Source organism: Chlamydotis macqueenii, chromosome 3, assembly GCF_036417535.1.
Source record: "Chlamydotis macqueenii isolate bChlMac1 chromosome 3, bChlMac1.mat, whole genome shotgun sequence".
In the NCBI taxonomy this organism is placed as follows: Eukaryota; Metazoa; Chordata; class Aves; order Otidiformes; family Otididae; genus Chlamydotis; species Chlamydotis macqueenii.
The window spans coordinates 108,912,667-108,929,332 of NC_141558.1; the positions used below are offsets into that span (position 1 = coordinate 108,912,667).

Sequence of the window (16,666 nt, forward strand, 5' to 3'; positions counted from 1 at the left end):
GAATATGCCAGAAAAAAGATATTCATCTCAAAGTACTACAGAGGTGGGAAGTGCAAAAATAATTGTTTTGTTTTGTTTTGTTTTGTTTTCATTTAGAGTACCATGCACACTATCTGTTTGTTAGGAGGAGGAAAACATTGAACCCCATAGAGAAAAAATAATAATATAATTTAAAATTGTCCTTAGAACTGTATTGATCATCTCATATTCATGGCACAAGTGACAGAAATGTCTTCTTGTAGGCCCAAGTCTACTGCTAAACCCATGCAAAGAAAAAGTTCCCTTTAATAGAGAGAAATATTCGTGCAACAAGGCCACCGGGAAGAAGTTTCAGATGTAACTCACAGCAGTCATAGGCAAGTTTTAAGAACTAGAAGAGAGAAGTTTCTTGCCAAGAGCAACTCATGTTTACTGCCAAGCTGGCAGATACCCTATCTCCCTTGGCATCTCTTGGGTGTGGGAAACTAGTCATGGAAGAGTCACAAGAAATCAAGTGGCAGGCATAGCTTTTGTGCAGGGCACAACTCGGAGCTGCTGGACATGTCAGTCCCTCTTCCTCTTCCACAAGAGTCTTCAGCAGTTGTTTTAATGGTTCCCTCTAAGGTAAAGGCCTTCCAGCTCGCATGTTCGTACACAGCCAAGTGAAGTTGTGTGATCATCTTTGCTTATCCCCTGGAAGCCTTTTCATGTCCCCCAGGCTCCCACACTGCTAAGGTCTCTTGCAGGGCAGATGTTAGAGGCCTTCTGAGCCTTCTGTGTCTGGTAAAAAGAGAGGGATTATCAGGCATCAAAGTTTCCCACAGCTTTAAAATTCACCGAGCACCTTATGAAAGGAAGAGAGAATAAAAAAATGTGACTCCTGCACTGGGTGGGAGACAAAAGAGGAAGCAAAATAAAATCAGCAGAATAGCCAACCTGCCTGTGCTAGCATCTTAAGATTTTTTTTTTTTAAGAATGTGATTTACAAGTGTTTGGAATAACATGACTGGCTTTATGTCTGCTCAGGAAGCTGGAGTAACAGATTGATAAATTAGGTTGGGGAGGTGAAATAGCAGGCTTCTACCCTTATCTCGCCAGGCTGAGCTCAAAACTGTAAAGCCATAGCACTAAATACTAAATGCACAGAGAAAGTGTAATTGGGGAAATTATAGACTGTCATATGAGGAGTCTTACTGCAAATTTTGCAACTCTCAGTCTACCTGAGAGACTGAAATTACACCTAGTAAGGAAGCCTGTTCTTCTGTCCTCTATGGGAATGGTGTTTTGTGGAGGCTTAAGACATAGGATGAGATTCAGTCCAGCACCTTCGGTACCTGAGTGCTATTTATCTGTTAGATGATTTAGTGAGGTGATCGTCCTGAAGTAAGTACACCTGCTCAGTGGAGAAAGGAAGGTCCTACAGAAGATCTCCAGAGGGATATATCATCTACCTCTGTGGTAAGTGGACAAGCTTTTCTGGTTGGGGACTTCAGAAACACTTTATTTTCTCCACTAGAGGAGGACTGCTTCCTTCACTACTGATGCTCAGGCACCCATTCAGGGCTTAAGCCAGGTGGGCAATGTGCTGATCACAAGCTATTACACTAAAATGGCCAACTTAAGGAGTCTGTTTATCTCCACCTTTTCCAAGCTGAACAAACCTTGGTGATCAGCCCTGCTTTGTCCTTGTAAACTGAGCAATTTACTGCCCTGACAATTATCAGTACCATGTCTGCCTGGGATGGAGTTAAATTTTCTTTGAAGCAGCCCATACAACGGAAGGAGAAATCCAAGAGGATTTCTCTGTTTCTCATACTGCCCTGTCAGGGAGCAAGATGGGAGATGCACAAGAAGTTGGGCAGGGACAGCTGACCCCAACTGACTGAAGCGATATTCCATAACATATGACATTGTGCTCAGCAACAAAAACTGAGGAAGGAGGGAGGGGGAAGGTTCAGAGCTGTAGCATGTGTCTTTCCAAGTAACTGTTGTGCATGATGGAGCCCTGTTTTCCTGGAAATGGCTGAACACCTGCCTGTCAATGGGAAGCAGTGAATGAATTCCTTATTTTGCTCTGCTTGTGCACACAGCTTTGCTTTATCTATTAAACTGTCTTTGTCTCAACCCATGAGTTTTCTCACTTTCACCCTTCCAGTTCTCTTTCCCCATCCCGCTGGGCAGGACTGAGCAAGCAGCTGCGTGGGGCTGAGCTGCCTACCAGGGTTATCCCACAACAGTGGAGGAATGTGCCAAATATTTGTTACCTTTAATAATTAATTATTAGAGGAAAAAAAGAGTTTGTTATAAGATGTACTGAATAATTTTTGGATCTAACTTTTTGCTGTTAACAAGTCTCTGTTGGCAAGGTACTATTGCCCCAAACAAAGGTGTGAATATTTGCCTATGCTGTTATGCAAACAGAAGACTTAATGCCTACTCCGATTTTAACACAGGGTGGAACAGAAGAAAACAAACATCATATGATTCACAAAACATAATTTTAGAATTCTAATGATTTGTTTGGATATATGAACTGTTGAACTAAGTCTTCAAACAGATACAAGTGAAAGCTTCTTACTAAAAGCTGCACATCCGCCCCCCTCCACTCCTATGAATGATGAGGAAGTTGAGGCACTAAGAGGGTAGTGATAGGAGAGCTGTCCTCAGTCACATCGGCTGGTGCAAAAACAGAATAAAAGTCTCCGAATCTTGATATTGACAGTTAAAGCACTGTCATCAGCATTAATGAATCCAGCAACATTTCCAGAAAGATATCTTTTGAGAAATTCATGTTACTCAAATACAAAGACCTGTGGAACAAGGGAAAGCCTGTAATTACATTAGGTCCTGAGAACCTGTTACAATTATCGATTAGGCTCTCCTATTACAGAGAACTACCCTAGAGAATTACCTACCTAGAATCCCCTATATAATGAGTGACTAGTAAAGTTTGTTACTTTTTTTTTTATAGTGTTTTTAGGGTACACAATTGAGGCAAGAACAGTAATCCATACTTTACCTGGACAGTTCAAATTTACAAAAAAAAAAATTGGCATGAGAACAAATTACTTCATTTAAAATGAGATTCTGAAACATTTTGTATTGCCTTTTTCAAAGTTTTGTACCATCTCTCCTGTAACGGAGTTTCCACTCCATCACAGAAGATAGAGCTGGAAAAGACTTATTACATCATCTGTTCTACCTTTTTGATTTTAGGAAAGACACGTGATGTCACTATCCCCTCTGACCCATTCTTTGACTTAATCCTGAAAACTAACTTAAATTGACAGGATTTCTCCATGCTTAGTCTAATCTACTTTACCAAAATGCCTCTCCTCAACTGCTGAAAACCCCTGAAAGACAGGATATTACTAAACAATTACTAAAGCAGCTGAAGGGACATCCTACATTTTAAAGCAATAATTGCTTTAATTTAGATTTAATATGCATAAGCTGTTCAAGTATATAATGGTATTGCACTCTAAGGAATGGAGGCACTCCAAGGGTCATGAGAGCTTCAAAACAGAGTATAGTTGTCATGTAAGACTTCTTGAGCTATGGCATGCTTAAAAAATCAGTTGTCTTTAAATTTCAGAAATTAGACTGATACTTTTATGGCCATTCACATTCCAGTATGCAAAGCAAATGCCAACTCCAGCTGTATATGCACAATGATGGACTTTATTTACATTCAGTAAAGACATGTTGTAGTCATGGTGGATAATTCTATGAACACATCATCTCAGGGATGTGTTCATTAATTCCTATCATTCCTCAGTACTAGGAATTAATAATAATAAAAAAATCTTGATTATTTATTTGTGTGCAAACACAAAACATGGTGCACCCATGTCTTGTCTACTGCAACAGATCTAACAGATCTGGTCACATATCTCAAGCAGGAGACAGCAGAACAGGAAAGGTAGATAGAGAGACACAAGGTAAGTGGATAGATAGAAGAGATACAAGGATAAACCATGGTCTAGGTCAGTTTCTGTATCACAGAGATTAAAATAGAGAAGACTATGGAAGAAGAAACAGTTGAAGGGGGATATGAGAGAAGTCTCTAAAATTTTCATCATCCTGGGAACAATTACTCACTGTTCTTCACAATCACAAGAACAAGGAGGCGTCAAATCAAATTAACATCTAGTAGGTTAAAACAAATAAAAGTGAGTAATAGTTCACAGAGTGCACAGATCCATTGTAGAATTTACTGCTATGGGAAACTCTGGATTCCAAAAGTTTAGATGAGTTCAAGAAGTTGCTTCAGAAAATGGTTTGACAACTTAATGAAACAAAATTCTATTCAAGGCTATAAAGCACACAGAAATAATCTCTGGGCCGGGAAGTCCCTAAGTTGCAGCTTGCCAGAAGTTTGTGAGGAGTTTTGCTGTGGGTCGGTTGAGGAGGTGCATGTCCACTTGTTTTATCCTTTCCTTGTGGCATCTGCTACAGGTCACTTCCTGGAATAGGATACTGAGCTAAATGAACCTCTGGCCTGTAACAGTATAGCTATTCTCACATTGTGCCCTTGTCATAAAACAGAGATAACAGTGGCAAAACATCCTCCCTTTTCTTCCCAATTAATACAACTCCCTCTCTTTGCTGTATGGATTGAACAGATTGTAAAAGCATGAGCTCTCGCTCGTCGTTGCTCCAAATATCCTCTGCCTCCAGGTGGAACTGGAAGTAATGGCCAAAGTAGGTCCACCCTGGTACTGCCTTCAGGATGTGGCATCTTGGAAAAAGCTGTCCCATTTGATGCCCGTGCGTACATGCTGATATGTATTTTTAAATATACTGGGGGCAAAGAGCCTCATGTTTTAGACTGGGGGCAGATGACTGATTCAAGTGAAAATAACACAGATACACAGAGGAATGGTCACTCCAAAAAGACTGAACTGTTTACATAACAGGATGCAGAGGCATCAAACAGTGCTGTGTGTCGATTACTCTTTATTTCAACACTGTGTTCATGACAATAAGAAATAAAGACCTGATGCATCTCAACATACTGAGAATTTAAAGCTGTTTCTGAAACTAGCTTTAATTCTTTGACTTTCCAAGTGAACTCTTTGTTTAGGAAGAGACAAGCAGACACAATTTTTGAGCCTTTTTTCCACTAACATTGCACCACACTACTTAAAAGATGAAGTGGAATTCAAGGCTTGTTTTTTCAGATCTACAGAATACATATTCAGCAACTAAGTAGTAAAGCAGGTCATCATTTATTCACATTTATGACCATCTCCCTTTTACCCTCCTGAATGCAGAGAACTGCAATATCAAAAGTACAAGCAGAACTAAAAATGTTTTGAATGCAAATTATAAAATGTTCAGTATCAAGTCTCTCATTCACACATACTAGTTTTACAACTGAAATTTCCTTATTTAGTTACGGTTTAAATAGGGTAAATATAGCTTGGATTTTCTACTCTCTCCTCTTCCCCCTCACAAGATGTCCCACCAAATCAGGGAATTGTTTAATCAAATTTTTAAGTGAAATGTTAAATTGTGCCTCTTGGTAGCAATCTTCTCCCAGAAGTCTGCATGTTCCCAGTGCTTGTCACTTCCCATTCTCATAGTTTACCTGTGGTGGATATGGAACCGAACAGACTACAGGACGTACCATGAACAGCTGCAGCAACAGCACCAACAAAAGCAACATGTGTTGTTGGGCCTTTGGCTTCCAGGTGCTTGAGACACAGCTGATGTTCCTTCATTTTGTGACTGCTGCCTCTTTCTCATTTCAGCTACTTCAGTGCCCAAGTGGCTATAAGAACACAGACACAAGAGATGTAAAGAATTACTACAGACCCTCATAAAGCACATTCACATTTCTACAGCAATCTCCAACTCTACTGAGTCTTACCGCTTGTGGCAACAAAAGCATGTGGCATCAACTGTGCTGGCCGAGTAATAGTTCTATTGTGTCAAAAGCAGTTTCCAGAAGACCACATTTTAGTGACACGCTTACGCTACCGTGCCGTTGAATCACATCTATTCTTATGGCTTTGGGTGGACTAAAAGGACTGTTTATTACCCTTTTGAACAGCAAGCTACACAGCTTGTGTAGCACTCGGTAGAGACTGAGTTGTCCTTACCATATGACTATCACAGCTCTTTCCATTGTACTAAAAATACAACGGGATGGTTATTCACTTTAAACATGAGCTGGAAACTGATCTTTTTTTTTTTCTATTTTTGACTTCTCTGGTCTATGCTGGGCCAATGAAGTTGATCTAAGTGACACTATATCACGAGCACTAATAGCTGTCTGTTAAGAGCCAAGATTATTACAAGTGTCATAACTGGGAGGTTTGCTACTAAAGACTGATTCTCTGTAAATAAAATGATTGCTAAATATGTATTTCCAAAATACCTTTCCAACTTGGGGATTATTTTCTGGTTACAAAAGTTTTTCTCTTGCTCATTGCCAGTCTTTCCTAGGTTTTATTAGGCCAAGATATTTTTCTTTCCAGTGACTTGCAATATGCAGCTGGAAGTAATATTCCACACATTACTTAGTTTTAAAAAGAAGTTAAAACATTTATTGCTAAATTATGTTATTTAGGAAGGTTTAGATGTCAGGATCCTTCTAATGGTTCATATCTTTGTAAAACAACTATAAGTTTCCCAGAGTAATGGCTATTACAAGCATATATAAATTAGAACACATTTTGGCTTTGAAAAAGTACAGATTAGTGTGTGGAGGAGCCCAGTTTAAAACAGAAGTGCATAGAAGATAACCTGGCGTGAGCCACCCACGCTGTGCTCCGCAGCCCCAGGGCATCCTGCTGCAGCCAGGAGTGCTGGGGAAAGGCAGACTCTGCTTGATTTGTCCCATGGATACATCGTGCGCAGACAACCAAGAGATGTGCTACGCCGTCTACATGCATCCAAGCAGCAGCTGTGAGAGTTTGTATTTACATGACTGCTAAAACTCCTTCTTCTGTAGGAGCATCCTCACAGACAGTTTACACACAACAACATGCAGCAAGGATACTAAGCTTCAGAACGGGAACTCACACGGCAAAACTCAAGGGTGATGGTTATTTCAGTTTCTTGCATAGCTAACTTTTCCATGTACACTGTCACTGGACAGGATCAAGTCATTTCTGAAGTGTTTGGTCAAATCAAACAACGAAGAACCATTTAACTACCTGTGCTGAGGGCACCTGCTTATGCTATTGATATTACTTCTTATGGTTTGTAGTTGCTGAGCTCTTGAAGACTAAAATTAAAAAAAACCCACCTTTTTAAAAATCAATTGTAAACACGTTGTTAACTTTGACATAATGAAAAAATGCCCATATTTTTATGATAGATAGGAAGGAAAGGAAAAGTGTTGCAGCCTAATACATAGCTCAGACAGTGAGTGACAGTATGGAGTCACCGTCTCCAAATCACAGTGCCGAACTTCTGCTGACCACGCATGATGCAGTCAAATTTTTTCACAGATAGCTGTGTCATGCTGTGAATGGTACTTGCTTCAGCAAGTGCAATGACTAGGGTTAAAGAAATTAGAGCCAGGTATTTTCACGGGGAATGTTTGTTTCTTGTAAGTAAGATAGAGATTCTAGAAACATTTGTACAAAATCACAAAATTTATTAATTTCAGAAACTGGTGAAATGACCCATACTTAGGTATTTGTAGGGCTGTAATCTTGGAATGAAAACATCCCATGCATTCCATCCGTGTACCTAAAATTATGCATTTCTTACACAATATTAGCTATATATAAAAAATGTATTATGGCTAGAATCTGTTGCGCTATAAATACAAGGGGGCAGGATGAAGGTTATCCATTCAGACATGATTATGACAGTTGGTGACTTTGCCATAGTTTCACAATAACTTTAACACAGCACAAGCTGCCGTGCCACCAAAATAAATGTCTCCCTTTCCTCCTGCAGAGCTCATTCCTTCACCTGAGCTGTCCCCTTCTCTCTGCTGGCACCACTTGTGCAGGTACTTGGTGAACTGGATAAAAGAGCAGGCATGATTTAAAATCAATCCAGAGGGGAAATAAAAAAATAAAATTAATTTTAACTTCGTTCAAGTCCGAGTTTATTTCACCTTGGGAAGATGCGAGCACTTGGGCCAGAGCAAGGGAGGAAACAGAGCACTGCACCATAAACATCAGGAAGGAGAGGGAGCGTGGGGACCAATTCCTTCAGTCCCTACTCGTGCTGGCAGGAGCTGATGGTGAAACGGATGGGAGTTGCTCAGCTGTGGAAAGGTAAAATCTGTGACTGTAATTCCCAGCACACAGCACATGGCATGGCCGGGAGGCAGAGTCAGAAGCGTGGTTTCACAGGAATGGTCCATGTCCTCAGCCCTGCCCAGCAACTTCTACCACTGAAATTCTCCAGCATCCACCTTTCGTTATGGACTGGCCTGGCCAACTGTTTCAGAGATTTGCAAGTCTGGCGGTATATGGTAGCAACAAGAGTTGTGAGGAAACGCAGTTTCCTCCAAGGCTGCCAGTCTTTCCAGAGGGACTGCTTGCTTTCCTGTGCTCTGACTCTGCTCTGGAGCATGGGGAAGGACACGATCCATCCCTTTCTTGACCATGCACTATCTGGAGGAGGAAGAGTGCAGTCCATGATTGCAGGTACAGTTACATTTATCTGTTTAGGCTGTATTTGAAAGAAGAAAAAAAAACAAAACAACAACCCCTCCCAAAACTCTGTGTACTTACATCCACGGATAGTTTGCATTCTAGTCCTCATACAGTATGTTTTGCTACTTGAGGCTAAAGCATTAATTATGATGCTAGGAGAGTGCTGCAAGGGGCTATATTTTTAAATGAGTTGATAACATGGATACTGTGTAGTGCGACTGCCCTTAGCTTCCACTTACAATGGGCAAAGCTCTTACTGGCACAGTGGGACAGAGTTGTATTTGATCCATTTCAGATTCTGTCCTTTCCACAGCTGATGTTGGTGTTCACTCTGAACCTTGCTGTATCTGACAATGCAAACTGTTATTCTGCCTGATGTGACTGGCATGCTGATCAACAACAGTGCAAGGCTGAAAATCAGGCAATGAGACAGCGTTCTCAGTGAACATATGAACTATATTCACTCATCTAGTTCAGCCACTGGCTGAAGTCGAAGTTATCAGCCCTTTTCTTTTGCAAGTGTTAGGAGAGCTCCTAAGATGAAGTCTAGAATAAATATGAAAAAGCCACCCCATGATGCAAAACAACAACATGTTTACTGAGGATGAAGTAGGATGGGTGGAAACTTTACTTCCGTGCTTATTTTGGTTGGATTTCATGTTCCATGTTGTATTTGCAAATACCAGATGTCAGCTACGCAAAACCATAATTGATTCCATTAGATTATTTAGGATGCAGAAGCAGGAATATCTTAATTCTTGGCTATATTTAGAGACTGAATGTAGATGGAGGGTTTATATTTGGTGCCTTGGTCCAAGGCATGAAAAAGATATTTAGAATCTTTAATTCAGCAAGTCAGTGTGATGAGATAAATTATTTTTCTGTAATTAAGTGTGAAAGTTAGTACATAACTGTGAAGGAGTAGAATATTGTGAACTGATATTGAGCAGACCTTCTAAGATAGAGGTACAAATTGCACATACTGTCTCCAAGATCTCAGTTTGCCTTTTAGCTTTTTCAACATTTTAATTCTTCCTGAGACCTTCTAGCTTAGTAAAATGCCAGGTGGTGAAAGTGGGCCTTTGTCCAATAGGAACAATTATTTCTCCTTGGTACTCTATATGACCTCTCAGACCACCACAACACAGGTAGAATCTTCTTCTGCCAGTTTTGCATCTGGTTCTTTGCCTCCGTTTGGTGGTGTGTTATGATTTCCATTTGTGCTGATAGGAAATAGGCATAGTATTCTATTTTGCTTGACTGACTCATTCTCTTGGGGGTGGGCAGGTATTATGGCCCTCTGAGCAATCCCATAATCACAAAGGATTTCATTTTGCAGAACATCTGCTGTCCCTACTCTGCAGCTGAGGAAAGGAACCCAAGGGTACAGGAACTGTTTATTATACAAGTTACCAGACAGGTAGTTCATAGAAGCTGCAAAGCAAGAGAGTCCCTGCAACGCTGTGTGTATCTTCAGGCTTGCAGTGCTGGAGTGTCATAGTTCAGCCCCGATCAGTACCAGACTACACAGTCTCTCTCTCACTCCCCCCACCCTCCGAGAGAATAGGGGGAGATGATATAAGAAAAAACGGCTTGAGGTTTGAGATAAGGACAGGGAGAAAATCCTTAAAGTTACTGTCATGGGCAAAACAGACTCGACTTGGGGAAAAATACTCATTTATTTCTAAAACTAGCAGGAGAATGAGACAGGGAACAAGATAACTTGCCCCACGCCTCCCTCTTCCCAGGCTTAACATTATCTCTACCACCTTCCCCTCCCAAGCAGCACAGGGGGGAAGAGGGAATGGGGGCCGCAGTCAGTTCATCACGCGTTGTTTCATGCCGCTGCTTCATCATCGGGGGAAGAACTCCTCGCATTCCTCCCCTGCTTCTTTGTGGGATCCCCCCCACAGGCCACAGTCCTTCGTGAAACTGCTCCGGCGTGGGTCATCTCTTCCACGGGGTGCAGTCCCTCCAGAACAGCTGCCCCAGTGGGCCCTCCACAGGCCACAGCCTCCTTCAGGCATCCACCTGCTCTGGCATGGGGTCCTCCACGCTCTGCAGGTGAATCTCTGCTCCTCCGTGGACCTCCATGGGCTGCAGGGGGACAACCCGCTCCACCATGGTCGTTACCACAGGCTGCAGGGGAATCTTGGCCAGGACCCGCATTACTCCTCCCCCTCCTTCTGAACTGACCTTGGTGTTTGCAGCCATTCCTCACAACAGGCTGGCAGATGCCTCTCAGGATCCTTTTTTACATCTTATTCACTTCTCCTCTCCAATGCTTGCAACCAGGCCGGGCCGAGTTGGGCCCAGTTGGCCACCCAAGTGGGAGGCCAGAGGGTGAGGCCTGCAAGGCCCACAAGGCTCGCGCCTCCCCCTCTCTGCCCCCGCTCAGCTCCTTCACATCTTCTTCCTTTTTTTTTTCCTATTTTCCCCTTCTTAAATATGTTATCACAGAGGCATTATCACAGAACATTCTGCTACCAATTGGTTCGGCCTTGGCCAGCAGCGGGTCTGCCCTAGGCCCGGCCGAGTCCACTAAACAAAGGGGAGCGACTTCTAGCAGTTTCCTACAGAAGCTACCACCTTAGACCCCCCCTTACTAAACAAAACCAGAACATGGAGGAATATAAAAACTAAAAAAACCCTTAGAAATGTGGAGTGAGGCTTCCTGTCAGTTGTGGAGCCGATGGCACAAGGATCTATTTCTATGCTTAGACAGTGTAATTACCACTTATTCCACTGGGTACTCAGGGGTAATTTTTACAGAAATCCCCTTGTGCACAGAGCAGTGTCTTGGGAAGAGAGCTCAAAGAGGAAAAACTGATGGAAGAATCATTTGGTTTATTACATTTACACCTGGCCAGCCCTACTGAATACTGACTACAGTCATTTCAAATTCCACAGAGTGCCTGTAGAAGATGAAAATAAGGTAATTTCTGAGCAGTTGCACCTCCTTGACTCTGAACCTCCTGCAGGACTTGTGCTAAGGTTTTAGAGTGTTTTCCCTAGAAATTTCCAAGGTGCTGGACATGGCACAAAACACAGGCTGCCTCATTTCAGTCATTTCAGTGGTTCCATTGATGTCTATCCTCTGATGAAGCAAGAGCAACCTCCCCCTGCCCTCCCCCCACCCTGCCCCCAGCCTCAAAAGCCCCACATATTATCTGAAATTTTGGCACTGTCTCATCCAGCCCCCTCTGCTGATTTGGGAGCTTCCCCTGCACATGACCTTCCTGTAAACATTTCTGTTCCCCTCTCAGGATCAAGATGGCATTCCCTGGAGAAGCTCATGTGCTAGGAAGTCATAGAAACACCCTGAAACTCCACCAGGGATTGAGAATTTTTTATCATATCTTCAGGAGCCATTCCCTAATGGCTGTTTTGAAAGAGAGATATCATATAAGGCTGTGGACAAACACACACCACCATTTTATACAGCAGGCAAGTGGCATTATGTCTTTTCTTGCAGGTAGGACACATAATAGCTTAGCTTTCAGGACAGAATTGGAGCAGAACCAGCTAGAGCAATCTGTCTTTTTTTTTCCAAATTTCTGCAATAGGCAAGAAAGATCACCTTGCATCAGAAAGGAGCAGTCAGTGACTTGGCGATATCGAGGGTGATTTACTCTGCAGGCAAGAAACTTAGCCCTTAAGATACTTTTGTTTTTCGGTCATCTATCACATCAGCTCTTCTGTATTGCTTTGCTTCCTTTAACTTTGCCAATAAAAGACCCAAACCTCAACTGTGTAGCTTACATAAATTCAGACCTTATACCAGTTTATACCAGCCCCAGATGTGACTACTGATCTCTTAACTATACTTCATTATTTCACTGTTTTAACTAGTGTTCACTTGGTACATGGATTCCTAACAAGAACTGTTGTTAAGTTTAGTGTTGTAGTTCAGCCCCGATCGGGACCAGACTACGCAGTCTCTCTCTCTCACTCCCCCCACGCTCCGAGAGAATAGGGAAGAGGGTCCTTTTTGAAACTGCTCCGGCATGGGTCATCTCTTCCACGGAGTGCAGTCTCTCCAGAACAGCTGTCCCAGTGGGCCCTCCACGGGCCACAGCCGCTGTCAGGCATCCACCTCCCCCAGTACGGGGTCCTTCACGGGCTCCAAGTGGATCTCTGCTCCTCCGTGGACCTCCATGGGCTGCAGGGGGACAACCTGCTCCACCATGGTCGTCACCACAGGCTGCAGGGGAATCTTGGCCAGAAGCCGCATTACTCCTCCCCCTCCTTCTGAACTGACCTTGGCGTTTGCAGCCGTTCCTCACAACAGGCTGGCAGACGTCTCTCAGGATCTTTTTTACATCTTATTCACTTCTCATCTCCTCTCCACTTCTTGCAGCCAGGCCGGACCGAGTTGGGCCCAGTCGGCTGCCTGGCAGGAGGCCAGAGGGTGAGGCCTGCAAGGCCCATGAGGCCTGTGCCTCCCCCTCTCCACCTCTGCCCCCGCTCAGCTCCTTCACATCTTCTCTCTTTTTTTTTCTGTTTTCCCCTTCTTAAATATGTTATCGCAGAGGCGTTATCACAGAACATTCTGCTACCAATTGGCTCAGCCTTGGCCAGCAGCAGGTCCGCCCTAGGCCTGGCCAAGTCCACTGAACAAAGGGGAGCGACTCCTAGCAGTTTCCTACAGAAGCCACCACCTTAGGCCCCCCCTCACTAACAAAACCACGACATTTAGGGATGCTGAAAGCCTTCAAGCCCTAAGCATTAAGATAAATACTGCTCATTTAAGACCTCATTCAGGATACATTGTAAGAAATAAATGTACACTGAGGAAGGCTTTTTATACTGTGGTTTCAAGGCTTCCAACTGTAATCTTAAATTTTCCTCATATTAGGAAAATCTCAACATTTATAAGAACAGAGTTACATCAGCACTTCCTTGATTTTTTAACTGGTTGTTTGGGGACAATTACAGGGTTTTGATTGGTTGCTTGAGTTTTAGTTTCCTAAAACAGTCAATGGGAGAAGTGAGAGGGATATCCCTGAAATATTTTTTTTTTTCAGAGGAGTTAGGTGCCTTATTGAATTGTTAATATATAAGACACCTTTTAAACTCCAAACACTAAGCAAAAGCCCTCAGAGAATGCCATAATACATTACTTCTAATGACCTGTGATATGCTATTTCAAAACCATATTTTTTTCAAGGACAGACTTACCAGAGTACCAGAAGAATGCAACACAGCCTGGATGCACCTAGCAGTTAAAGGATCCCACAGATGCATGTGCTGCTCTTGCAGTGCAAAGACGGCCCTCGCACAACACCGATCTTTTATTGGTGCCATCTTCATTCATCTAAAGGAGTGTCTTAAGGGTACTACAAGCTAAATGAAGACGGATCAAGAGATTTTATCAGATGTCTGTGAGCTATAAAGATTTCCAGACACCCTTCACAATGCTGAGTGAGTAGCGAAATGGAGACAGCAAAGCCAGGGGAACCCTTTTAAGTGCTGCTGACCACTTATACTGTCTTATTAGAGCAATGGCATTCATACTAGTTACTCTGTCCAAAAGAAACCTTAACACAGGTACATTCTCTCTTTTGCCACCAAGCCCTGAAAACCATTCAGTATTTCAGAAATAAATTCATGTAAAGTAATAGAGAGGAATAAGTCTACCAGAAGAAGAAGTGTAATTCAGTTACCTTGGGATCCATTTACTTATTTTAACTTATCTATAGTCTACTGCAGAACAATTAGAAGCCATTTGCAACAATGGAACCTTAATTGCACCTTAATTGATTTAAATACAGCCTCCATGGCAAATTTCAGTTAAGTGCAGCAGTATGGAAAGTTTGAAATGTTTGCATTTTTAAGAATTCGTGTTTTGGTAGGAAAGATCAATGCAAAAGGTAATTTCTAAAAACTATTCTGGTTAACAATAGTCATGTCAGAATTTGAATTATAACTCCAAATTTTAACAGATTTACTTTTATGGGTTCTTCAAAAACTATATTTTGCACCATGTCTAAGTTCTAAAAACTTATGAAGAGTAAGAAAGTCTGAATCAAAACAGAAGCTGACCCATGTATTTGTAACTAGACCTTCATATTGCATACATACCCCATGCTAGTGTGCCATACACACCAGTGCACACTGCGTTCTATGTTCTGTGTTCAGTATGTATATATTACAGCTTTTAACTTTCAAAGCCTGGCTGCTTTTAAAGCAGCTATATGAACCATTGCTTTTCATTTTGATGATCTCATGGTGATTACCAAGGTGGCAGAACCATGGAGGGAATTTAGTTCTCTAAAGTAGCTTGAACTACCCAAGACCCCCCACAGCCTCCATTCTGTCATCCTTCTTGTATGAATGGCAGACCACCTTTTGGTAGTAACTTTTGAAATTGCAGGTTTGGAATACTTTTTGGCTCAGACAACAGAATATTACACCTACTGAATTCTTCTTTTGCGGAACTGAAGACTTGAGTGTCTACAGCAAAACGTCTTGCTCTTCTATTAGTTACTGCAACTCAGCAGAGTTTCAAGGCACGTATGCCTCTACCATCCAAGCATCTTTCTCCTGTTAGGTCTTCTACTCTGGAGATGTCTGACTCTTTCTAAAGTCTTTCAGAGCAAGCCCTGAGAAGGTCATAAAGTGAATATTCTGTCCATCAATGGAACAGGAGGAAAAAGAAATTGTGTGGACACTTGGTAGAAAGTGTTCAGACATTAAGCGTTTTATTAGGATAGAACACTGCTATGTGAATATTCATTTAAATTGAAACTATGCAATTTGGCTGAACATTATAAAATCCTTGCCTCGTGTACAGTAATATTCTCTTTATGACTTTGCCAGACAGCTTCTGTGCTCATAAAGGATGTCTGAGATTTCTTTTTATTATTTTATGGTGAACTTCGTGTCTTGAGGAAGACTGCTTAAACCTTTGCATCATCGAGTAGATATGCATTTGTACTTCTGAATCAGACGTTACCACTCAGTAACAAAACATTAAGTCTGACAGTAATGTATTATTGAAAAGTTTGAGATGCCTGCATGTGGTTTTTAAGGAGCTGTACTAAAATCATGATTAAGAGCACTCTACAGGAACATTTTATGAAAAGCAAAATGTAAAACTCATCAGGAAACCTTTTATCTTTTTAAAGTGTATTGTTTTTATTTGTATGTGTTTGAGATACATCTGAAAATCCCATTTTATACGACGTCTATCTACCTATGTGTTGTGGCTAGCATGGTTGCAGCTGACTTAGACACATGAAGCCACTACAGTTTAGAAAGCTGAAAAGATACTTTCCTCACAGGGAGGAAATACAAGTCGTGACATATTGCTGGAAAATTAAAGAACTGTTTGTTGAAGTCCATGATGTTCCCCATAAAGAAGACACTAAGAAGACTCTCGAGAGCAGAGAGAGCTTTACTGCATGCATTAGCACTGTAATTTCTAAATAAGTTTCCCTGTGCTCAAAGTCATTTCTCTGTGTAAAAAGCCAGATGTCATTTGGGGGTTGTGCAAACTGCATAATTCTCTAAAAATTTCAGTAGAAATTTAAGAAAAAAATCATAGAGCCAGCACAAGAATTTGTAGCTAAGGTAGGGTAAAAAGATTTGCAAGTACAAAACAAGCTTTAATGCTGGTGAACTACTTTTTCTGCACGTAAGACCATTCTGGCAAATTTTCATCTGCAGAAATAGCAGCATTTAATCCAATAAATGCACACAACTTTTGTTTATGGTGCACATGGTACTACAGGCTGAAAAACAAAGGCAGGCATTAGGAAAATTGTTTTAGTGAGAACAGCTTTTCTGAAACCACTTTGGACATGGTTCTAGTCTTTGAAGTGACAGAATCTGCATTCTTCACTGTAAAATGAAAATTTGCATCCTCTACTTCCAAGGCACTTTATTTTTTTCAAATTCCTTCTGGAAATGGAAATTGCAAATTCGAACAGAAGTAGCCTCAAAAAAGCTTCCTTAATGTAGGCTTTTTGAAATAACTGGACGTTTGGTCATCATGCTGATTTTAGCTTCAGTGACTGACTTCTGAGGTATCCTCTGACAGGATCTCTGTATGT

At 41.7% G+C, this 16,666-nt stretch overlaps 1 protein-coding gene across 3 annotated transcripts in view; it reads right to left on the reverse strand.

Annotated features, from left to right (window-relative positions):
* RGS17 (regulator of G protein signaling 17) overlaps positions 1–16,666 on the reverse strand; it is a 78,155-nt gene that overhangs the window by 26,406 nt on the left and 35,083 nt on the right. For all 3 annotated transcript variants that reach the window (XM_086744255.1, XM_086744256.1, XM_086744254.1), the window contains exon 2: positions 5,612–5,755. In XM_086744255.1, coding sequence (XP_086600381.1) covers positions 5,612–5,730 — 119 coding nt within the window. In that variant the 5' untranslated portion in view covers positions 5,731–5,755. The remainder of the gene's footprint in view (positions 1–5,611; positions 5,756–16,666) is intronic.